At 38.1% G+C, this 25,495-nt stretch overlaps 1 protein-coding gene across 1 annotated transcript in view; it reads right to left on the bottom strand.

Moving 5' to 3' along the window:
- Nucleotides 1-3,563: 3,563 nt before the first annotated feature.
- Nucleotides 3,564-25,495, bottom strand: part of LOC125236101 (protein kibra) — a 90,289-nt gene continuing 68,357 nt past the window's right edge. The window contains exons 4-20 of the mRNA XM_048142797.1: nucleotides 21,452-21,560; nucleotides 18,393-18,567; nucleotides 16,983-17,828; nucleotides 16,633-16,865; nucleotides 15,884-15,985; nucleotides 15,202-15,300; nucleotides 14,530-14,647; nucleotides 13,767-13,952; nucleotides 12,944-12,996; nucleotides 12,801-12,893; nucleotides 12,497-12,588; nucleotides 11,805-11,947; nucleotides 8,477-8,587; nucleotides 6,135-6,248; nucleotides 5,654-5,803; nucleotides 4,968-5,162; nucleotides 3,564-3,986 (exon numbers count right to left, since the gene is read on the bottom strand). Of these exons, the coding sequence (XP_047998754.1) occupies nucleotides 3,644-3,986; nucleotides 4,968-5,162; nucleotides 5,654-5,803; nucleotides 6,135-6,248; nucleotides 8,477-8,587; nucleotides 11,805-11,947; nucleotides 12,497-12,588; nucleotides 12,801-12,893; nucleotides 12,944-12,996; nucleotides 13,767-13,952; nucleotides 14,530-14,647; nucleotides 15,202-15,300; nucleotides 15,884-15,985; nucleotides 16,633-16,865; nucleotides 16,983-17,828; nucleotides 18,393-18,567; nucleotides 21,452-21,560 (3,162 nt within the window). The 3' untranslated portion in view covers nucleotides 3,564-3,643. The remainder of the gene's footprint in view (nucleotides 3,987-4,967; nucleotides 5,163-5,653; nucleotides 5,804-6,134; nucleotides 6,249-8,476; nucleotides 8,588-11,804; nucleotides 11,948-12,496; nucleotides 12,589-12,800; nucleotides 12,894-12,943; nucleotides 12,997-13,766; nucleotides 13,953-14,529; nucleotides 14,648-15,201; nucleotides 15,301-15,883; nucleotides 15,986-16,632; nucleotides 16,866-16,982; nucleotides 17,829-18,392; nucleotides 18,568-21,451; nucleotides 21,561-25,495) is intronic.

Raw genomic sequence — 25,495 nt, 5'->3', positions numbered from 1 at the left:
GCCTTACTGGGGCTTATTCTGGGTACGCGACACGCGAGCGACACTTTAAATTACTTTTTTTATTATATTTTGTGGCGAATAAGCGTACGGCTTTGCTAGCTAGTGTAAGCAGTCGCCATGATTATTTCACGCCTATTGTAAACTTACTTTTAGAATACTTTACTTAACCGCAACATAGATATCGCCACTGAATTTCTTCAATGGAGAGCCCATTGAAGCAATTCAGTGGCTGTGGATTAATAAGTAAAATAAAGGTGACAGCTGGTAACTAGATCAAATGCAACAGTGGCTAGTTTCTTGCAGTGCTTCGTCCGATGTAGTGGTCTCACTGACAACTCGGAGCAAATTTAGCTTGGACGAAGTCTGGTCGCTTATATTAAAAGTTATATTATTATATTGTATGACTTACTAGTAGAACAAAACGATCTATTCACACCTTAAAATACCGGGTGTCCCTAAAGTATCAGTATAGCACATGATTGCCGCGAGAGTATGTCACTGCGAGATAGGCTACCTATCCTCATCCTTATGTCATTAATACAATTAGAAAAAGACGTGTGATCTATCTCGCGGCGAATGTGCTAGACCTACTGGTCAGTGAAAATGTCATAGTTTTTGAAATAATGGTCGTTTAATCAAACTCGTGGTTAATAAAGCGCAAAGAAATCGTCACTATATCATATTGTCTTCGGTTACCGCGATAGTTACTCATGAAATAAAACTATGGAAACGGATTAAATCGCGTATAATGAATTTAAAATTCCTCCCGACGTTTCGAACTCTTTACAGCGTTCGTGGTCAACGGGTGACTGAGGAAAAATTACAATGTTCAAAAGCTACCCCCATACAAGAAATATTAACGAACCATGACCACAAATAATATAGATTTTTAAGGCAGATTCACACACTATTAAATTAATAAAGCTAGTTATACAATATTCAAAAAAATTACCATTACTATGTTGTAAAGAGGGTAACGTCGGGAGGAATTTTAAATTCATTATGCGCGATTTAATCCGTTATTTTTAAAATCCGATTTAAAAAAACTTGTATCTTCTTCTGTCAATGAAAAGAAAAATGTAATAAGTATGTATGCAATGCATATAGACTTACTGCGTTTTCAACTTTGAGGAGCAGTGTGAGATACGAGATTTTTTCAAAGTAGTGACGAAATACTTATCTCAAAAACCATGACTTAGTTTTGTTTTTCAATTCAAAGTTAGCTGACCTCTATTAGGGTGTATTTTGGATGTAAGCAGTCAAACACAAAAGTATTAATTTATCATTTATATTTTCACTTCCGATTTCGACCTGCGTCAGCTTCTACAAAATATAATCAACCTTTCTGTAATGGAAGAGTTAACACAAAGCTTAATTACGTTAATTTGGCAAATCCAAATTCAACTTCGTAACAATACAAAAGTATGTTTCAAACTCCTCGTAAATGTTTATATAAAATATACATTTTTTACAAAAATGTAATAATTACATTACTAACTCTAGTAGACTACTGTTATAAAAAATACTTAACATCGAATAATATTGCTAACAATTAAAATTATATTTCATAAACCGCTAAATACAGATATGCAAATTCTTGAAGTATTTACTCTCAAACTATGTACAATATTAAAACTACTATAATACAAAATGTACAAATAAAAGTAAGTTACTTGATAAATTACAATAATCTACGTTTGAATTTCACGTTCAATATTTAATTTAAATAAAACGTCGCAGTGCGAGTCAGATCTCAGAATAAAATAAAAGTGGAATTAAATAAAATATAAAATTTACGTTCAATATTGCACGTAGAAACGCGTCCACTCCGCAAGTTTAAAAAACAAATCGCTTCTCTTTTCAAAAATTACATAAATATTCGGATATCTAAAATTTTCAATTAGGTCCCTATTCATTTTCAAAATAAAAATTATTAAATTTCAAATGTTTAAAACAATCTACATATAATATTTCTCATTTATAAAATGTAACCTACATATAATTTTCAATATGTCTTTCAGAACAATCCGAGTCTAGGTACATTGATATCAAAATGACATGAAACTGATTCAACTATCGAGTATTTTGCTCTGATCCTGTATACTTTTGAATTGACTATATCTATAAACCAAGAGAAGCGAAATGTCAACATATGTAGCCAGTATTTACAAAAGCTTTTTTGGCCTATCAAATCATATAACACAGTGAACAAAGAAAAGTAGGTTATCGCATAAAAATACTATAATTGTACACAATTTGAGTGCAATAAACGTAAGGATCTGTCACGCAACGAATAACCTATTTCTATTCACCCACTATGTTTCGGTGGAAAACTACCTATTCAATAGTCAGCATACTAGAGTCAGGCCAAGATAACTTAGCAACGATTTTGATAGCCATTATTTCATTGAAGTTTGACACTTAAAATAATGTTTGCCAAAATCGCTGCAAACTTAGCTTGGTTTGACTGTCGGTGGGCCATCGCTTCAAGACATTACGTATATACAAAATGAAATAGTCGCATACCGCCGTATACTGTCTAATTACAATAAAATGTTTGGCATATATTTTGTGACTCTGCATACAACTACTTGTACCCCCACAATGCCTTTCTATGGCACAAGTCTCCCAAGGCACCAGTAATAAGGCACGTTTTTGTACAATACATAAAGTCCACTTCAATATACCTGTGGCTCTAGTGTAAAAGGGTACAAGTCTCGCGGAGCGCAGGTGAAAAACAGCATAAGTCATGTATGGTACATACACCCTTTTTAACCTGCGCTTCACGAGACTTGTACCCTTCTGCACTAGAGCCTCAGTACATACCTACCATTATACTCTATTGGTACTAAAAAAATAATTTAATTTTTATACCAATTGAATATAAAGGTATAGAATTATACATACATATTTTATTCAAGATTCTTTTGTATGGCACTCTATTTTGCACGATACTATTTAGAAAAATATCCGTCCGAATGACACAGTTACAATGAATTTTCATAGTAAACAGCCACTTTTCTTAGACGAACATGTGTTTATATATATAATTAGATTTCCAATAATACATAGCTTATCATTCGTCAGTCTTCATTCCAGAAATCTCAATAGGCAATATTAATCACAGAACAAATTTGCAATATTATTTCATATGGTGCCCTAACTTTCGTACTAAGATCTTTCCTATTTCCTATACCTCAAAAGTATCAACTACTTATTTCATGCAACTTTTCGTCGCATGAAATAAGTATTTGAATACCGTCAACCGGGGTGACTTTAGGAAAATTTGGGGTTACTTTGATGGTATTTGAACGAGTTTGAAATTAGCATTATTCATTATTTATTAAAACTGTTCACTAGTTAGATCAATAAATATTCTTGTAAACCTACCATAGAAAATCGCGAATTTACTTACAGTATGACTTTAAAACTAAATTTTCAAAGTCGCCCCTGCGTTAAAGCCCCGGTTGACCGTACCGAGAACAATTACAATCTGGCAGGCAATCATGGTCGCACGATAAATGATAAAACATAATATCGTCCCTATCGCACTTACCAGACGGCCTGATGTTTTATCATTTATCGCGCGACCATGATTGCCTGCCTGGACCGTCTAAATCAATATACACACCGATCCATACATTCAGACTTGAACACCTAAAGCTCGATCTACAACAAATTCATACCTATCTTCATCAGTCTTTTCCTGATCCTGTACCGCTTCCAGCCGCTCGAGGCAGGGGTTTTTACATTCGACGACTTCTTGCGTGTCTTTCGCCGGTTCGTCCGTCTTTTCCGTCTTGTCTTGGGTCACGTCATTGCAGCGTTGGTCTCGGCGGAGTTCGTAGGAGGTCTTGGAGGACCGTCCGTCGGGCGTGCGGCGCTCTTCCAGCTCGTCTTCCCATTCGTCTTCTGAGATTTCCTCGGCTTCACCGTCTAGGACCGGCACGGTGGATTTCGGCCGGGTGAAGAAAGCCATTTTTTCTCTGTAAAGGAAATTGTATGTTAGCTTGGTTGGATTATTTCGAATTTAAAATAACAGACACTGTATTTGGTCCATCAGTTTCATTCAATAGCCCAATTCATTTTAGATTCCATTAACTCTCAAGAAGTCCTTACACCCTGGCAGGTGCTGCATCTGCGTGTGTCCCATGATGCGGGCAAGAGCAACATCCGCTCGGTGTACCCCTTACATTTCATTAAAGTATCAAAAGGGCCTCTGCGCGTTGGCTTCGGCCCCACACACGCCTCCCAAAGGTCCCGGAATACCATTGTTCCGTAATGGGAAAGACAGACACTGCACTTTGTACAGATAAGTCATTAGAATTGATTTTGTTCATATTCTTATAAAGCAATACCCCAGATTATTGCGCCTTGAGGCAAATCACATTTAAAGTAGCCGAAGTAACTCGAATGAGACAGTGATAGATAAGTATGCAATATGGCAATACGCGTTGAAACTATAGTCAAATTAGGAAACTCGTTCGCGTTCATTGGACTCATCGAGCTACTAGACAGCGATAGACTGAGCCATGTTACCCCAGATAAGCATGCCATACGGCCAAAGACATTGAAATTAGTGGACACTTACTTGAATGTGACGAGATCTGGTCTTCGGCCGCCCTGGCGAGATTTTCTGAGCCGGTAGATCTCTTTGCAGGTGCGGTTGAGCAGTTTCGCGATACACTTACCGGACTGCCAGGCGACGATAAACTCAGCCATGTTACCCCAGATAAGCATGCCATACGGACAAATACATTGAAATTAGTGGACACTTACTTGAATGTAACGAGATCTGGTCTTCGGCCGCCCTGGCGAGATTTTCTGAGCCGGTAGATCTCTTTGCAGGTGCGGTTGAGCAGTTTCGCGATACACTTACCGGACTGCCAGGCGACGATAAACTCAGCCATGTTACCCCAGATAAGCATGCCATACGGCCAAATACATTGAAATTAGTGGACACTTACTTGAATGTGACGAGATCTGGCCGGCGGCCGCCCTGGCGAGATTTCCTGAGCCGGTAGATCTCTCTGCAGGTGCGGTTGAGGAGCTTGGCGGCGCGCTCGTTAGGCTCGGCGGGCGCCACGAGGCGGCGGAGCGTGTCGTCCTCCGTCACCCAGGACGCGATGGCTGGGTCGCCGCGGGCGCACGCTTCTTCTAACCTGTAGATAGATGTTTCATTAGTTTTATGGCTGTTTTCTTTGTAGGTACTAGGCAAGTGCCTAGTAAATGAACCCTTAAAATGCATAGTGATGTATATGTATATGCATCATGTATTGACTCTATTGACAACATGTCAATATTCAAACTTGAACAAAATCTAATCTAATTTAATCATTGTAAAACATGGAAAAAATGGACTAGTTACATTTGCCCCCCAGTCGAGATTTGTCCCGCTGACGTTGTAAATCAGATTGTAATAAATCTCCTATTGCTTGTCATTTTGGCATGATTGTACTGTGGCCTAGGGTTCCAATTGGTCGACTGTACCTTAGACTTTTCTACGGTGAAGAATGAAAATAAAATAAATGAAAATATATCATTACCTTTTATAAAGTTAGCTCAGATGGCCAACTGTGCGCTGTGTGTCGGCCGCCCTAACATTTAGAAACTAAGTTACAAATACTACAATTTGAAGACTTTCAAGGCTTACCTCTTCTTAAGTTGGCTGAGGTGGGCGATCTCGGTCCGAAGGTCAGCGAGCTTGGTGTGCTGCGCGCTGAGATCTAAAGCGAGGTCTAACGAGGTTCGAGCGCTGCGGGTGCGCGTGCGACGCGCCGCGCCGCCTGCTACGCGGCCCCATCTGGAAATAACACAATATTAGTTTATATTTGTGAGTATATATTAGTTTTAACATAAGTAATTGGCTGAGAGTTAATATTACGTATATTTATCAAATAATCACGAAAATAACGTGAGCAAACCGAACGACCGTCCATAAAGCCTTTTTTCTCAAGGATAGAAAGTCGGATAGAAAAACGGGCTTGTAAATATAGAGGAAAAAACATACAATACAATTTTGACATAAAGATTAGTATGCACAAATCATAATCAAGATGGTAAGTATTATTAAATTGAAATGTAAGTTTTCGTCGAAATACTTGGGAATGACGTATGCAAAGGAGAAGTGTTACCTGAGGGACCTGCGCTCGCGCACGCTGCGGTCGAAGGGGATGCCGGCGGGCGGCGGCGGCGCGGGCCGGCGCGCGCGCGACGCCATGGACGAGTCCGACTCGGAGCGGTTCAGTCTGAAATATCACATTACATATTTATTCATCCTTATTCATAAACGTTCACTAAAGCAAAGAGGATCGAGTATAGGCTAGTGTCCTACTAGTCAAATCAGCTTTTTTTTATGAACTGTCGAAACGATTTGCTAACATGGAATTAGTATGAAATACTGAGGAGTGACGTCACGGTCAATTTACATATTTACTTTATATCTTTCTCTTTGACTTATTAAATAGAAATTATGTTTAAACATAACTACTGTCCATGTTTTTCTTTTAATTACGTGGGCCATTATTTCGTGCACTGCATAAAATATTTTATTTTAAGTATAGGAAACTAGCCTATTATAGAGAGTTACTGTCGAAGTAAAATGTGTAATCACAGTGCATAGACTGCCATCTCTTGACACAGGTTTAAAACTTTTGAACCTCAGTTTTGACAATTTGACCCAAATATTAATATTGGCGCCATCTAGCTGAGCGTACCCCAAAGGTGTAATGCCATCTAGGCCAACGTACCTTTTCTGTATGGTACTGAGGTACGTTTTTTTTTCCTAGACTTTATATTATTTTTCCTAGTCTTTGACTTAAAGTTATCAAGGCAATAAAGTTCGTTTCTCCCTTTCTATCACACCAATACGTCGGAATGGGACAAATTAACTTTATCGGCTTGATAACTTTAGTGTACGTTTATGAATAAGGGAGTTAGAATACCCGTGAATCGTTATCTCGTTTTTGACATAGACCAGGGCGCCAATTTTTGAATGTCAACCATTCGAATTCGTGAATTTCGTTCAATAATATCTCCACTACAAGCGATTTAAATTCTACTAACAGAATCGAAAACGAACGGTCACATTACCATTATTATTTGAAATTACTAGCCGTCCTTTTTCAAAAATAGCATTCCATCGTTTTCCACAGACTTTCAAACGGCGAACCTCGTGCGTTGGAAATTCAAAAATCGGTCCCCTGAAGTCTTGCTTATTGTCTGCAAGTGTACATTGTATTCGAAAAGATGCCTTCTTTTATGATGTGTTACCAAAATAGGCTTGACAAAATATACGTTACGTCATTTTGTCAAGCCTATTTTGGTTCGTTAGCTGATGTACTGCAGTGGTTTACTGTCAACAATTTACTTCTTAATTCTAAGAAAACCAAATGTATTCGATTTTCTCTGCCGAATGTTAAACCAATCGATACAAAAATACTTTTGAATGATGAATGCTTAGAGATGGTAGATACAACACTGTTTCTTGGTTTAACATTGGACAAAAATCTACAATGGAGTCCTCATATAAAGAAACTAGCAAGCAAATTAAGTTCAGCCGCATACGCCGTTAGGAGAATCAGGCAACTGACTAATGTTGAGACAGCTCGCCTAGTGTATCATAGTTATTTTCACAGTGTAATGTCATACGGTATTCTGGTTTGGGGCAAAGCAGCTGACATACAGACTATCCTTGTATTACAAAAGAGAGCCATTCGTTCTATTTACAACTTAGGAACACGTGAATCAGTAAGAGAACTCTTCAAAGAAATTAATATCTTAACTGTAGCTTCCCAATACATTTATGATAGTATAATTTATGTTGTTAAGAATTTAGACTGTTTCACTAAGAATTCTGATATCCATAATTACAACACTAGAAACAAAAATAAGCTTGCCATAAAGAAGTTTCGTGTCCGTAAAGTACAGAAGTCATTTGTTGGGCAATGCATTCATTTTTATAATAAGTTACCTGACACTGCTTTGAGATTACCCCTCCCAGCTCTTAAGAACTACTTAAAAAAATCATTGATGTTAAAGGCTTATTACAGAGTCGAGGATCATGATTTCTCATAAAATTCACACTACAGGTTCAGATATGCCGCGGGTTTCACGATTCACTTTTAAACATTTTGCTTGACGCAGAACTGGCTTAACCAACTCTATCGACCAACTCAGTATAAATAACTTTGTATTCATTTGAGTTTATTCACGAGTCTATGCTAGAGCATAAACTAAAATATAAATTTTTTTTTATTAGCCTCTTTTGTGTCCCACTGCTTGACAAAGCCCCCCCCCCCCCCTCGCTTTCTCCACTCGACTGTTGTCGGCAAGATTACAGACTTACAGACTGGGACCCGCGAAACACCATAGACGGGGTTCAGGCAGACCAAAAAGGAGATGGCGGGACGACCTGGACGCATTCTACCCAAAATGGTGGGAAAATTTACATATTTATAACAAAATAGAATTTTACCTGCAAATATACTGCCTATTCCCGATGCTTTGCGGCTGCGGCGAGAAGGTCTGAGACCTCTTGATCGTTGCCAATGGCTCCTCCAGAGTGGCGCTTACTTGTGGACTTTTTCTATACAAACAAAAAAAAGATATATTTACAAAAATGTTCAGTTTTGACACAGAAATAAGGAATGTAGTGCTTGTGCAGGCATCGTGTTTTTTAATGAATATGGTAATTATTTATATTATTTTAAGAGTTTACGTGACTAATAAATAAATGGAATAATTAAATTAGTTCTGTAACATTATTCCGTAAATATTTTTTAACTTCATAAAGCCCACGATACATACAAAAATCTGCAAAACGACGAAAAGAAAGAGATACCTACAACTCTTTTTCAATTAAAAATAATTTCAATGATGTACATTAAAGTAATTAGTAAAGTAGGAGATTCTTAGGAAGTTAAAATCAAATAAAATCTTACATTTACTTAATTATCTCGATAAATCTGCCAATTGACAACATTTCATATTTTTGAGTACTACTTTTTATTGTTTGGTTTGAAAGAACTCAATACTAAAAGATACACGTATTTTTTTATTTTTCCAAAAACTGCTATTTTAATGAGAAATTCCCTTTTTATTACTGCTTCGAGCAGAAAGAGCTTAAGTTACAAACGTCAAAACACAGCTTCGTGACGTCACATGTATTGTTTCATACACCTAAGAAAACGACAAAATCATTCCTAAAAAAAAAAGTTTTAACAGTCAGCTTAAACAGTCCGATATGACTGACTGTCAACCACTAGTGAATGACTACAAATCATAGACTAAGCCATGATTTTTTTAATATCTTTGCTACGAACTGTGATAAGTTTGACAATGAAACTTATCACAGTTGGGATGTCACTTGAGTTTGACAATGAAACTCAAGTGACATCCCAACTGCAAGATTTTTTTTGATATAGTGGCAGCTCTAAATCAGCTATTTGACGTCACTTCCCCTTTAAACTATTTTTGAGATTTTTTATACTAAAAATGCGGAAAAAAAAATTAAAAAAATGATTTATGTGATCTACAAGCGTATATCTCGAAATGGTTTTCGATTTAGGGACATTGAAAATTTTGAAACGTTGTCAATTGTAAATAAATGTTAGATGCTCGTCAGAAATTATCTACAAAATCACTTCTTAGGCCCACTTGCACCAACCATTTAACTCAGGGTTAGTGGGCGGTCATCTGTCAAATTCCATATAAAATGGTGGGTTAACCCTCCATTTTCGTTGGTGCAAGTGGCCCTTAGTCTACTTACAAATCAATCCCAAAAAAATATACCACAAAATATGAATCTCCGCTGATTTATCAAACAATATGTAACGGACATAGTAAAAAAATGTTAGTAAAAGTGAAAATCTTGTAAAATCTAGATACATTCCCATTGTGCCACGGTTCATGCTGTCCATGCGATTACACGTATAAATAAATACTTCAAAACATGCAACTTTGGCCTCGCTCCAAATGTTTTGACACCAGATTATTATCAGAACTGAAATTATGGGATCAGCTGTGCTTGTCACTTTGACAGTTGTCAAATAATTTGTGCAATGTTTAGGAAATCATTTCTAGATTTTAATCTGTTTTAACACGATGATGTATGATATTATTTTAAAACTGCAGTTTTGCAGGTATCCATAAAACGTGATACCTATAATTATTCTATGCACAAAGATTCTTCTATACCTAATCGAATATCAAATTCATTGGAACAAAAAAAGTTTGATGATAAACGATCATTTGTAAGAGTCCCTCCACATCTCGCGAGCGTAGCGTCGGGCCAACTGTATGGCAAAGCAACTGTACGCAACGTCGACGCGTCGTCTTTTTCCATACAGCTGGCCCGACGCTACACTGCTCGCGAGACGCTAGATGTGGGGGGACCCTAAAGACAGAGTTACAATGAATGATGACATAAATTCCGAAAAACTCATTGGTGCGAGTCGGGGTTCGAACCCGCGACCTCCGGAATGAAAGTCGCACGTACTTACTGCTAGGCTACCAGCGCTTTAAAAAAGCTAAATTATAATTGTAACAAAAAGCTGAAAAGGCCAAAGTAAATGTAAAAAGCCACACCGTGCCACAATGTAAACGTACCTATATACAAACTATGTACAACGGCGGTATCTATTTCTCTAAGGCGGAGTCTTGCGGCCTGCCGTCCGCCGCCACCCTCCGAATGCATTTCAGATATCTGCAGAGTAAATTGCTACTGTACCCGCCACCTTTTTGTAAGTTTTTAAAGCTAGTTTTAGATTGTGTATCAAGATGATTTTACTTATAATAGTTAATGTTTTATCTCGCCTATTTATTTTATACGAGATACAAGTTTACCACAATTTTGATTCCCGGACAGATCGATATTACGTCACTACTTTTAAAAAAAACTTGTATCTTCGTCTGTTAATAAAAAGAAAATTGTAGTAAGTATGTATGGAATGCATAAAGACTTACTGCGTTTTAACTTTGAGGAACAGCGTGAGATACGAGATTTTTTAAAAGTAGTGACGATTATATTTTATTGACAAACAGAAATGTCTCCAAATGATGCCTATTAAGTTTATAAATAATAATATCGATTCAAGTTATAAAATAATCCTAAAACAGTAATTTTCCCACTTTCAAAAATATATACAGGGTGGAAAAATCGAATGCCACATGGATGGCAACTACCTTAAATATTGTAAATAGCACATTTTGTGTAAGGGAGACTTTCCTTTGTTTTCAAAAACAATAAATTCTGCATTTAAGGATTTATGAAAAATCGCTTGCCTCAGTCGGGACTCGAACCGGTCAAATGTAACAAAAAATAATGTGCCAAATTTTCATGGCCTTCCGTTATTCTGATTGTATTTGTTATTTAGAGAAAAATGAACCTTATCAGTAACCCTGTATATTAAAAATGCGAAAATAACAGTAAAAATAAGTCCGATAAGAAGTATGAATTTACAATAACAAAAATTAAAATTGTGGTAGATTTGAGTTACAGCATGAAAAACGTATACCGAACACGTTATTTTAAATATTTTTTTATGGAACCACCGTCCACCCCCAAAAGAATTTTGATGATTGATGATTTTTGATGAAAACCCCACCAAATTAGTCACATAAGCCCATCCCTTTCTTCCACATGTGGACACATACCTCCTGTGCAGTTGTCTCGCTCCCTCCGGGCAAAAGTTGCACTCACTGTTGGGAGGAAGGTTTCTCTTCTAACGCTCACTTCACCTCATCAAATTAGTTACAGAAGCCTGAACCTCAACCCATCCCTTTCTACACATGTAGACACGTACCTCCTATGCAGTTGTCTCGCTCCCTCCGGGCAGAAGTTGCACTCAGTATTCGTCTCTTTCTCGGCAGTGGGGGGGAGGTACTCCTCTTCTAACGCTAGCTCGTCTTCGGGAATGTAGTCTTCTAGGGAATCTTCTTCTACTATCTGTTTGGGGAAGAAATTGAGGTTAAATATAACAAAATCAAGCTTCATTTACTACAACAATATCAGGTTGTATTGGCTCAGCTATAACTAACTTTGTCTTTTTAGAAATCACTAAAAACCTGCCACGTTCTAACACATATTTGTTAGAATGTGGAAGCTCTAAAACAAATTGTAAGTAAAAATTATCACACAAATCCATGGCAAAATGATCCATATGATCTTTACATATAAACGTTCTAATCGGGATTTGAAGCTCAGCGACTTCGCAGGCATTCGGAAACCGTCGTTAAATGATGTCAATAGAAATGATGGTCAAAATGGTGAGGCATCGAATGCACTTTGGTAGCGCTGACAAATGTTAAGACTATGACAAATGAGTCGCATATCTTCAAAACTGGGTAAATCCATTCTGCTTTACGGTTGAATATACAAAAAATAAAAAATATAATATAATCAACATTGTAGCAGAATAGATTTACCCAAGTTGGAAGTTAAGCGACACAAATAGTGTCTCTGCCATGATAATGCATGTATATTATGTATAATTACCTGATTAAGTGGTTCCCTAGACTCCTCATCTTCGGAGGCTGAGTTCTCTCCACAATCCACGTTGCATTCCGCACCAGTCATACTCTCTGGACCTGAAAGAACATACATTTTAATTAATTAAACTATATTTTTATTCTCTAAACAACAAAACAGGACGTACCCTTATTTGGAGCCCAAGGGTTTTTCGTGCGTTGCGATTTTTTTTGCGTTTAAAGCAGGCGATCATTTTCCTTTGCATAATTCTGCGTATAGTCTTAGAAAAAGATCCTATATTTTCTGTTGACAAGAATGTAAGTTGACTCACCTCTGTTCCTAGTGAGAGTAGACGTTTGCGACGATATAACAGTAGATTCATCTGAGCTTTCATCCCACGTTGTACCACTTCTCAGCGTCACACCTGAAGCTCAGTTGACACCTCTGTTTCTAGTGAGAGTGGACGTCTGTGACTATCTAGAGACACAGCGTCAGGATCGAAGTCCGCTAGACTCACTTGGGCGCAAATATGTAAGTTGAACCTCTGTTCCCCTGTGACGATATAACAGAGAGAGCTTTCAAAACCTATATATTTATTGAGACACCGGTAGTTGAACTTGGGGTGGAAAGTTGAAGGGTGGAAAGTTGGAGAGGGAAAAGGGGGTCAGGTTGAATCGCTCTCGCCTTGGTAATTCACATGGCACTCGAGGCTGGGAAGCCGAATACTCGAATTTGGCTAGTTGTCATCATTTTATGTATGATAAAAATATATATTGAGATACAATGCCATTGTTTTATTACGGTTTGACCATATATGTCATACAATAGATAGGACTCCTGCTTTGAACAAACAGAGTATTCTGCAGATTTTTATACACAGTTTGTATTGTACGATCAGATCGTACAATACAAACTGACTCAACTCAAGAATAAGTATAATTATCTGAATTAGAAATAAACTAAAGTGTACGTCGTCTAGACCTAATTCGCTCGTCATGGTAATGACATAAATGACGCACTAAGGGAATGACAAATCAGTAGTAATCGTTAGTACCATGTATCTGCTCTGGTTTTGGATGTTTGCTTCTAATTCCCGGTGCAGTGTATTTATACGACTTACCAAGCATTCAGCCCGGCACACGAGGTTGACCTGTAAAGTAGCCGCTCTTAAAGCGCGGGTGCCCGCTACGCTAGCTTTGGCCACGTGACGCCACACCAACGTTGTACCGCGCCATGGTAGTAACACTGCACGGCCTTGACGCATCCATATTGCCAGTACAGTAGTTTTATATGACTTACCAAGCATTCAGCCCGGCACACGAGGTTGACCTGTAAAGTAGCCGCTCTTAAAGCGCGGGTGCCCGCCACACTAGCTTTGGCCACGTGACGCCACGCCAACGTTGTACCGCGCCACGGTAGTGATGCACTGCTAAATGTGATGCCACATGTTCCACCACCGATTACTAGGGCGCCTAGCACCGCGCTGTAATAAATAAAATAAGGTTATAGACTTTTCTTGTTCAGTCACACAACTAAGCAGCGGAAACAGAAGAATACTTTTGGTAAATTATAGGAAAATATAATAATCTAAGTAAATTTTCTTGCGGTGGTTGATTATGAAGACAACACAGGACAACAAAACAAAAGCATGCCATGAAAAATTATCTGTTTTCAATTCACTAACTGGTAAAAAAACTGGTAAATAGTCCAAAGTTCCCAACTATGGTTTCGAAATTAACTGTCAATAATATATTTTGTTCAGGTAAGCCTTTTACTAGATTTAAATTGTAGTTCTAAGACTAACTTATATAAATAGATTAAAATACTCGGTCTCAAATAATTTCTGACCATAGTTGCTGTAAGTATTGGAATACCGTCGGGGATGATGATTATGGTAATAGGCTACAGTTTCCGAACTTAACCTCGGAAAAAGAAGCCATTGGGGAGTTTTACGATAGTTAAAGTTTATTTAACACCTATTTTTTATTCTACTTCTTTGCGATAATCGTTTCAAATTTGAGAGCATGGGTTTCTATAAATATGTAGTAAAATGAACTTACACTTCAGTGCCAACGTCTATGAAGAGTGCGTTGAGGTTCCTCGCCCGCAGTATGCTGATCTCCAGCGCGCTGTCTTCAATACAGTAGCGCAATTTGATCTCAATTTGCGTACTGTTCACTGTAACAGAACATTAAATATCATTAGAATCTTACTATTCATGATAACTAAAAGTCTCTCTTTTCTTCTGGCACTTATCCGTTTTTTTTTTGGGGTCGGCTGTCCTAATCAATTTTTTCCAGTTTTATCATGATAACTAAAACTATTTACCATTTTATTACATAAGAAAATTTTGTTTTTACCCCATACTAGAATGCCATACGAGATTATACAATGGACATTTCCAAAATACAAACGAGGGCTTTACAAGTTTAGTTCCCTCAAATTTACTCTAATGTACCAGTACTCTTATCAAAAGCGAAAATGTATCATAAAAATCTCAACAATTATGTATATCGAACTCACTTTTAGTTTTTGATTTACCGTCGGTTTTTAAAGGTATACAAAAGAGACCTGAGTATTTGGATAAAAAATGTTGGTAGCTGGTAAATTTACCCATTATTCATAAGATTGAACTTACGGGCCAAAACTATTTTTTATCCCTCTCTTACGAATACAAAAGCCTATAAGACAGATAAAGATAGACAATCATAGATAATTCAATAATTTCGTACCTGCGCTGGCATCGCCTGCTTGCGCCGCCTCGAACACGCCAGAGTCCCCGGCCACCGACTCGTCGCTTACTGCTGCCGATACTGATCTAGTGTTTGTACCTGTCCAACAAATGTACTATGTTACGTTTGTGTCAATATACATAGGTACATAAACTCACGCCCTTATTCCGAAAAGGGGTAGACACAGATGAAACTGCTGAAATTTCGATGGCGCTTTTAGCTATTTCGGCGTTGAAAGAAAACGAAATAGTGATATGGCATTACTAAACATGATGGTGCAGCTATGGTCTCAAGGAAAGACACGGTCGACTGAAAATAAGGCAAGCATGGTCGCGTGACAAACTGTGAAACGTCAGGCCGTCTTTTTCGCACTATTTGTAAGTGGGAATAGGACGACCTGACGTTTTATCGTTCATCGCGCGACCATGCCATCGGTGCCGATTTTTTTTTAAACTTTAGTATGTCAAGTGGACCGACGACTCGCTAAGACAGCCGAATCTCTAGGATACAATCGCAAAAGCAACGAAGTAAACGAAGGCATAACTTAACCGCAAGCCAGGCGAAAACATGGGTGATCATCGCTATTTCGTAGAATGGTTAAGGGCCATGAATAATGAACCTTCGTGAAAGTCAGCTGCTATTTCGTTGGTGTAAGAGTAGAGCTGATGACAGTTATACTGACCACTAGAAGAGGGAGTCCTTGGCGAGAGCGGCGGCGGTGGGGTCTCCGATATTGGCGACAGCGGCTCACAAGGCCGTCCCGGGCCTTGCAGTTGGACTGGTACTGGAAAATGGATAAATCTTAACTTTATTCTATGCCTACTAATTACTGACACTAGAGAATTACACGAGGTAGACAAAAGAAAACAATAGACAAGACCTTAGCCTTCGTAGCGAAGGTTTTAACTGAACAGTAATTCGCTACCAAGAACCCGCCTGGTAGGCACTTACTCAGATGCCGGACAACCCGCTGGGCGGGATTTCGCGATACAAGGCATTTGATTCCAATTTTTTTTTGTTTTTTTTTTTTTGAATATTTTTATGGGCTTTCTTATAGTCTGTTGTACTAAGTGCTATGTTAGATGGAAGAAATCCCTTAAAGGGATAATTTCGCCTTTGTACTGTCTATCCTGTGTCATATTTATGTTTTGTACAATAAAGAGTTTATACATACATACATACAAGGGGCGATTGTAGATAACGACCGGTTTCTGACGTAGTGCGCTATCTTTTGTCTGGTAGTGAATGTGTTAAGGCGGAGCAACGGAGATCTGCAAAGGTGCTCCTAAAACCCTATTTGAAAGCGAATGTCTGAACACACCAAGACCAGGACTGGAGCTATAGTGGAAGTCGGATAAAAGAGCTAGTGGGATCTACAACAGATTGCCCTGGGTCATCAAAACAAGTTTGTATCATTTTGTTAGAACTTACTTGTCGCAAGGCCAGTGATCTCATTAAGTCCTGCGACGCCTATCCTCATCTCAGCTAACTTCTCTTCTAGTTCCCTCTGCTGACGCCTCTGCATCTCCACCTGGCTGTACGAGGGGGGAGGGGGTGGGGGGCTCGCTGAAGACAGGCTGCTCCGAGGTGAGAGGGAAGGTTGAGAACCGCTGCCCGCTCCGGGCGTCGCGCTTTCGGCGGTGTAGCTTGTGCCGCGGAGTAATCTGAGAAAAAGAGTTGTATGAAAATGGTGGTTGAAATAAATGATACATTTGCTTTAAAATTTTAACTAACAGAGACATTTAGATTAAAGAATGATATATGACAAATTGTGAACTTACCTCTCAACTCTTCTATGCAGATCGACCATATCAATAGGCTTATCTGCTTGGAATGAGCTAGCAATCTGTGAACCCCCGTATATATCAGTAAAACTGATCCCAGAGCTCAAAGACCCTTTGCTACTGGCCGTGGAAAGAGACCCGAGGCTTGAACTACTTGACACCGACAGTGTACTCGCTGATAACGTCTTCAACTGCCCTTCCAAAGTCGTCATAGACGTTAACGCATCTTTTAGCTGCTGAAGCAACAATTGTTTTTCTTCGTGTAACCTCAATCGATCCGCTATACACTTATTTGACATTTCAAAGGCGTTTTTCAAGTCCTGTTCTAACCTTTTACACTCGATTTGTATGTCAGTCATTTCCTGTTTAGACCGTGTTCTAGGGGTTATACTTCTAAGTTCTCTAAGCAACTGTTCTTTCTCTTGGAATAGGAGCAAGCGGTCTTTATCAGACTCCGCTTGACCAGGTTGGACTTTGTCCTCTAAATCTGCTAATTGTTGCTGAATCTGTTGTATTCTTTTTCTAGCTTCGTCGTATTGGAGGCGTACTCTCGCCATTTCTGCTAACCTAGTACCTATTGGTACTAGGTCTGCACATAAGTCTGTTTGTGAGGCAGTGCTAAGTTTCTCTTGAGGGAGGCTTAAGGTTGAAAGGTCTGGAGACGCATCGCCTAGTTGTAATCTCGTCAAGTCGTCCTTGAGTTTGGCTAGGGATTGCATGAGGTCGGCTCTTTCTTTCTCTCCAGAGGTGAGGGATTTTTGGATGTTTTTCAGCTCAGTCATGATCGCCTGAGCTTCGGTGATGTTGTAGCATCCTTGTTGGGCGCTTAGCTTTTGTTCCACTCTGAAAAAAGGCAAATGCATGTTTATTAATTACTTTCAGATATCTGTCTATCGTACCGTGGGCTCGTTGGGTCGACGATATCCGCAAAATTGCAGATCACAACTGGATGAGATTAGCTCAGGACCAGGAGACGTGGCATACTAGAAGAGAGGCCTATATTCAGTAGTGGGTATGCCTTGTTTATTGACTTATTCCACTACGGTAGTCACAACTATCAACGTGACAGGGGAATCAGAATGCGTTTACTTACTCAGTGAGGGTGTCCATGCGACCTCAGCTCTCGCCTGCCTCAATTCCTTCCTCAGCTGAGCGACGCGACCTCTTTCCTGCGCCACTTCTGACCGGAGCAGCTCCGAATAACAAGGGACGTGACATTGTAATCAGAATTAGTTTACTTACTCAGCGAGGCTGTCCACGCCCCGCCTCGCGCAGGCGACCTCAGCTCGCGCCTGCCTCAATTCCTCCCCCAGCTGAACGACGCGACCTCTTGCCTGCGCCACTTCTGACCGGAGCTGCTCCGAATAACAAGGGACGTGACATTGTAATCAGAATGAGTTTACTTACTCAGCGAGGGTGTCCACGCCCCGCCTCGCGCAGGCGACCTCAGCTCGCGCCTGCCTCAATTCCTTCCTCAGCTGAGCGACGCGACCTCTTGCCTGCGTCACTTCTGACCGGAGCATGTCCGGATCGTGACGTGACGTGGTGGACGTTGTTGTGACGGAGGTGGTGGATGAACATACTGGAATAATGATGGGTCAGTTAGTCAACATTTTTACTGAGAGCTCACTGGAATAAAGATGGTTCAAGAAACAAAACAATGTGAGAGAGATTTTGAGAATAATTTTCCGAGTCCGTTTTTTATATCTACAGTTGTAAACAATGAACCCTGATGATTAACGGACATTTTGACACGATATACTGTCTATTGACAGACACTACCATTGAAAAATATAGCACGCAAAGTAGGTATTAGGTATAGTTAGTCAACAGGGATTTTTTTTTTTTAACATAAACTTAACCATTTACTGCATGCAGTACGGCTTATGAATTAATGCATCGCAAATGTGCCTATACTCGTACGAAACGTAAACCCCGATCATAACATGTATATTAAATGTGTATGTTCAATATTAACTTGTATCTATTCTCCGTTATCGTTATAAATATCCTCTATTACTAATAATAACATTAATAATCAATTAATCATACCATACCAAACATATACATTACAGTAGGTTTATTTAGTCCAGTCAGTTCTCTAACATAAATTTCCCGTTTTCTATAGCTATTATTCGTCATAGATACTTAAGTTGGGGCACTTACAGTACTTATTATACTACCAGTGTGTATCCCTATTCCGGTAATACCTATTAGTGTCATTAAAAGTGAAACGACTAACATATACTTCCCTTTACGTACTTCTCCGTCAAACGATATCCATGCATAATTTGTACATAATATTTTACGATTTCAATATGAGTATGGCATTATCCAATATCCACTATTTACTCGTATAGCGGTTTTATTTTTTATTTGGGTATCAATATACAACATTTAATAAACGGTATATTAAATAGTACAGATTAACAGCGCTCAACGGACCAGGCGGCCTAGCCAAAGTGGCTATCGTTTTCCCTACGTGGCGATCAAAACGCTATCTTGCTCTGTAGCACTACTACAGAAGGGCGAAAGGAGAATAGGGATGACGACTACATAAAAAATGGCATTCTGTTTAGTCCGTCAGTTACATCGTCCAAAAATGCTGAACACATATTTTTCGCTTTTTCTAATTAATGAAAAAATACAAACGTATAGAGCATCAAAGTTCCGGAGTGGGGGCTTGTGACGTCACTTCTCAGTAAAAATTGTACCTAGGCGTGACGTCACGCGAAACTTTAACGCATTACGCACTGTACCGTCGTCATTTTTCATTTACGAGAAATAAGAAAAAATACGCGTTTAAGATTCTTTGATAATCTAACTGACGGACTAATTAGTTTTTTTTTGTCGTCTCGCCTATTAGCTACGATACTCTTTCGAAACTTCAGGGTTCCACATCTAGCGTCTCACGAGCGTAGCGTCGGGCCAACTATGTGAAGAAAGACGCCGCGTCGGCGCGACGTCGACGTCAGGCTTTGTCATACAGGCCCCGTAGCCGAATGACATTTCTGCGACGCGAAACGCCACCGAAACGATGCAGTAATGTAGTCTGGCACTATCGCGCCAATACGCAAAAACGATAGAGATAAACAGCTACGAAAGAGATACCGTGAGCGTTTACTACTACTACTACTGATACTATTTGCACCCAACGTGTGCTGGGTTTCTTCGGCCATCTGAGCAGAACCGCACCAGATAGTCTAGAGAAACTCACAATCACGGGACATATGGCAAGGAAGCGAAGAAGTGGAAGCATGGGCACGCGTTGGGCAGACAGAATAACGTCTGTGACAAAGACCACTTTGCAGGCTAGCATGCACCGGGCCCAGGATCGAGTGGCGTGGAGACAACTGGTGAAGAGCATCCACATTCGTCACGTCCCTCAGCCATGAGGATACGACAAAAAGAAGAAGAGCGTTTCGGATACGCACACAGGTGGCCCGACCGACGCTACGCTCGCGAGACGCTAGGGGGGCCTAAGGCCTAAGCGATTGTGACGATGGCTAGGTACCCTGTAATGTAAACATCCCTACACATACCATCTGTGCGATTTGCAAATGAAATGCCATTACTGAACTCGATTACAATTTACAATTCCCATCTTAGTATTTAAAGCAGAAACCTTCACGGTACTAGATGGACCTTACTTAATTGCAATAAGGTTTATGTCTGTTCAGTTAACTGTGTGGACTATGGTATGCTTTGCGTGCTAAGCAAAAAGGTTTATTTTCATATTGCATTTTATAGGTAGGTGTAAATTATGTATGTATTCGTAAAATCGTTGCCATGAAAACAAGGAGGTAAAGTCGGTTTTATACTGCTATAAAATGGTAAGTACATGAACATTTCATATATCTATACTCTTAGAACAAGTTCAATTTTATTATCTGAAAGAAAATATTTTAATCTGTATTTTTAGTAGTCACACTACTATTAATACCAGAGAGACATTTATTTCAGTTTATTTTATATTATATATTCTAATATTTTTTTGAATGGGTAGGTGCCCATCCATTTAATATTAAGTAAGTAGGCACTTACAATAACTAATATAACTATGTTAACTATTTGTTTTGCTTAAGTATATTATTTTATGTATCTACTATCTCATACTTAAACAGTACCTTCAGTAACACTCTTTTAAATATGTGTACATTATATTTATTGTTGTCTAAGTATCCACAACACGAGCTTACTGCGTGGCTTAGCCAATCTGTGTAAGAACGTTCTTGTAATATTGTAATCTTAGTGTATAGAACTACGGAACAAATAAAATTATTTTATGAAATATCGGCGGTGGCCATCGGGGTGGTGTACTGGTTTAGCACGTCAGCCGCGACAGCTAGAGCCCCGGGTTTGATTCCCGGATTCGCCACCAGTGGGCTTGATCATTTTTTTATTTAGTGTCTATTTCAGTTTTATACTTTGTGTATAACATTTATTTCAGTGTATGAAATACTTACAGCTTGTCCGAGAGGCAGCCAGCGTAGACAGGGCATTGTTCAAATGCTTGTATTCGTCTTGCGCCAAACATAGCCTCTGCTTTTTCACATCGTACATCTCCTTCTTCGCCTGTGGACAAACAGAGATAGATTGTTAATATCGCAAGTCTTTGGATCATAGTTTCATCTTTTAACAGCTATGGGCGAACGGTGTGGATAGTTGATAAGTAGACACAGTTTATGTCGATTTATAAATGCTATCAATTTGCAATACATGAATAATTTAAATCTAGATCTGCTGAAGGGTTTATTGCTGATTTTGATGTCGAATAAGTAGTCTGGCAATATAGCATAAAGTAGAAGTTTAGACGAGTAACTTTAGCCAGTTACATTACTTTTATGCTGCATTGTGGAAGCAAACGCAGGATCCTTCAAATTCATTAATAAATTGACAGGATCTCTCAGCGGCTGATCAAAAAATAGGCCCGATCGTAAAACTCGTAATATAGCGGCCGCCTCCATACAAAATGTATGGATGGAATATGAAGACGGCCGATATATAAAGACTCGACTCTCCTATGAAACTCAAGCTGTAAAGTACCAATGAAAACATTTACGGCGGTCACATTAAACCAATAGATAGGTAGGCTAGTTTAGGTACTGTCTATAATAAAATAACATTAATAAATTCACTTTTCACATTATGCCTAGGAATTTAAAGATCATTTTAGGTCCCATAAGATCAATGGTAATGTCATATAATGTCGGCAGTAATGCGGCGGGGTTGAACTAAGGGTTTCCCCAAACCTATTGACGATGAATCATCTCTAGCCAACCAAAAATCACTCGTTAGTATGACAGCAATTCCCGTCAACTTTGTACAATGCCACGTCAGCAAATTCTAATTGATCCTATTTTGTTACCAACATTTAGTAATATAATTCGACTTTCGTAAGATATATACAGGATAATTGTTATAATTAAGAAAATATAGATACTAGAGAACCTTAATGACGAAATAAAACTTAATAAAATCTCAATTCATCAACAAAATCTTGGTAACAAAATAGGAATTAATAAAAACAAATTTAACTTTTCCCTTAATTTTTGTACAAAGTTGACGGGAATTGCTGCTGAAGACATTTACGCGTCGTCTCTGAACGCATGTACGCATGTCATACTAGGGCATTTTCAGAATTTGGGTCCCCCCAATTAGCGTAAGTTGTTAACAAAAACTCGCTGTCAGTTTTGTGACGACAAATTAAGCATAAAATCTGTCTAAAAATTTACTTTTTTTTACATTCTTAATGTACACTATCGCTTAAATTTTATGTAATAATTAACACAAAAACAATATTTTAATTGAAATTTCAATGTTAACAACTTACTTAATTCGGGGGGGAAATGTCCACTAACGAGCGATTTTGGGTCTGCGAAAGCTGATTCCGCGTCGATAGGTTTGGGGAGACCTTAAATGTATGAAAACTTTTGGTGGTAAACGTATTTATCAAAGAAGCAAAGCTGCAGTAAAGTCGCAACAGTAGTGCAGCTAAAGTTTCTATCAGAATGTTATCTTTTTATATGTAAAGCTAATAACCTCAACATTGCACACAGGTAATAGAAAGGTGTTATAAACTTTTATATGGCTAGAAAAGCCCTAAAGTTTATAAGCTTCTATGCATAAAATACAGTAATAACAACTTTATACAGGCTATCCTTTCCTTTCAGATACATGATACACGTTGTTGAAGCATAATGTAAAAAAACTAATTAAAAACAACGAGCGGTTAACGCGAGTGTGTTTGCATTACGTTGCGGGCCGAATTTTTTTTTTTTTTTTTTTTTATTTATTGCTAAGTAAAAACAAAACACTTAAATCTTACAATAATTTCGCCAAACTGCGGAACAGTTTGTTGGCGAATGAAAAAACACCCGGACTTATATGTACTTACTACTAGCTTATCTAACTTAATTGCTTAATTGCTATGCACAGGCACCATGATAACGGGTCACCTTGCACGAATATTCCTTACAATGTGACCCATCAACACTGCCCCTGAGTGCATACGAAGTAGGTATATAACTATTAATGATATGCTTTCAACATTTGATTTTTAATTTTTTTCTTAAAAATATTTTTCGTCATGCAATCCTCTTCAGAGGGTAAGCCGTTCAATATACGCGGTATTAGATATTGCCTTGTTCTTCGGCCATAATAATTAGTGGCTTGTGGCTCGATATATTTCTTTCGTGTAGATTCTCTTAAACTGCGCTTATAATTTTTAACTATCTTGTATTTGGGACACTTGTATTCCTCAACAGCTAACAAATATTTAAGTTTGTCATGGACAGGTAATATATTGCACATTTGAAAAAGTTGATTATATTGTTTTTTACATTTTTCTTTAGTTTTCTTATCTACTAATATTTTTATAATTCTAAGTTGTAAGTTAAGAATCTTATCAAGTTGGGTCTTAAATGTACGACCGTATGCCACCATTATTTTGTATGGATAAAAAAATATTTCAATTTTAAGTAAAAGTTATCTAATTCCATTTTTTATGTCCTATACTCACCACCGTTAAGAGGTTCGCCCGTATTAGGTTTACACCCTGTATAAATAAATAGTACCTACTAAATAAATAAATATTATAGGCCGTTCTTACACAGATTGACTGTCTGACTAATTTGTACTGTTTCATATTTATATATATATATATATATATATATATATTTTTTTTTTTTTTTTTTTTTTTATTGCCACAATAACTTACTAAACTAATACATATTTGTACTTAACTAAACTTATGAACTAACTAATAATAAGCTTATAATATTGTGAAGCAATAAGGTCTCAGTCTCAGCATGTGCTGGGCAGAGAGCTCAGCGCTGGTTTTCAGACAGAGCCTTTAAATGTGTGTCGGTCCCAAACAGACAAGTTTACATTTTTGATGGTGCTTATCTATACATATAGGTGCTATATACATATGCTAGGTACCACAAATATAACGATAGGTAGTAAAGATAAGGTAAAGTAAAAAACAAAAATAAACTAACAATAATTAAAGTGCCAGTAACCTAACGGAAGATGAATAAAGAAAAAAAAACAAAACAACAAAACAAAACAAAGTGCCGGTAAATATATATGCGTGAGTGTGACTATGTGTGTGTGTGTGTGTGTGTGTGTGTGTGTGTGTGTGTGTGTGTGTGTGTGTGTGTGTGTGTGTGTGTGTGTGTGTGTGTGTTTGCATGTTGGTATATGTGTGTTAGAAAAACTGATAGTACTGTTCGGGCAGCTTAAAATTTGCTCTATATGTCTATCCTATTATGTATTATCCTCATGTAAATTTTTGCTTTCTAGTAGTAATAATGATTGAGCTAAATCGTAGACGGACAGACTGACTGACGGACAAACCAATATGCGGTATAAAGATTTTTAGCTAACTAAGGAAGTTTAAAAACATAATAGTCGAGTCTCTATACCTTATTTTGTGTTTTTATATTTTAATATACCTACTTTATATAGGCATACCGGAATAAGATACACTCATATAAAGTCGTGTAGTTAATTACGGTAGTCAAAACGAAGGCTATATTAAAAGACAAACAAGATTTTTTTCTTAGTACATTGGAAGATTATATAACAATTATACTCAAAACATCAAAATAAGTAACCTTTGTGCTTTAATTTTGTGAAATAAAACAAATTTAATGTCGATGCCACACTCCAATATTTCTCACGTATTACTCAACGAGTATACATTTCGTACTCAATTATGAGACTTAGTAGGTATAAAATTTTAATTGAGTGGCAATTTTGACAGATTTATTTTTTAAGGGGTCATTCTCATAATTTGGGACCCAAAATTAGCATAAACGTGAAAAAAGTTAAGTTTTAGACATATTTTATGCTGAATTGACGTCACAAAACTGACAGTGAGTTAATTTTTGTTAACTTTGTGTCCCAAATTCTGAAAATGCCCTTTAGCTAAGGTAATCAAAAATATCTCAACACTCACTGTAACGTTTTATATTCGATCTTCTTTCTTGGGCCTTAGAAGGATA

This window comes from Leguminivora glycinivorella, chromosome 18, assembly GCF_023078275.1.
Source record: "Leguminivora glycinivorella isolate SPB_JAAS2020 chromosome 18, LegGlyc_1.1, whole genome shotgun sequence".
Taxonomy (NCBI): domain Eukaryota; kingdom Metazoa; phylum Arthropoda; class Insecta; order Lepidoptera; family Tortricidae; genus Leguminivora; species Leguminivora glycinivorella.
The sequence above is the reverse complement of the archived record's forward strand: the minus strand, read 5'-3'. Positions and strand labels throughout refer to the sequence as shown.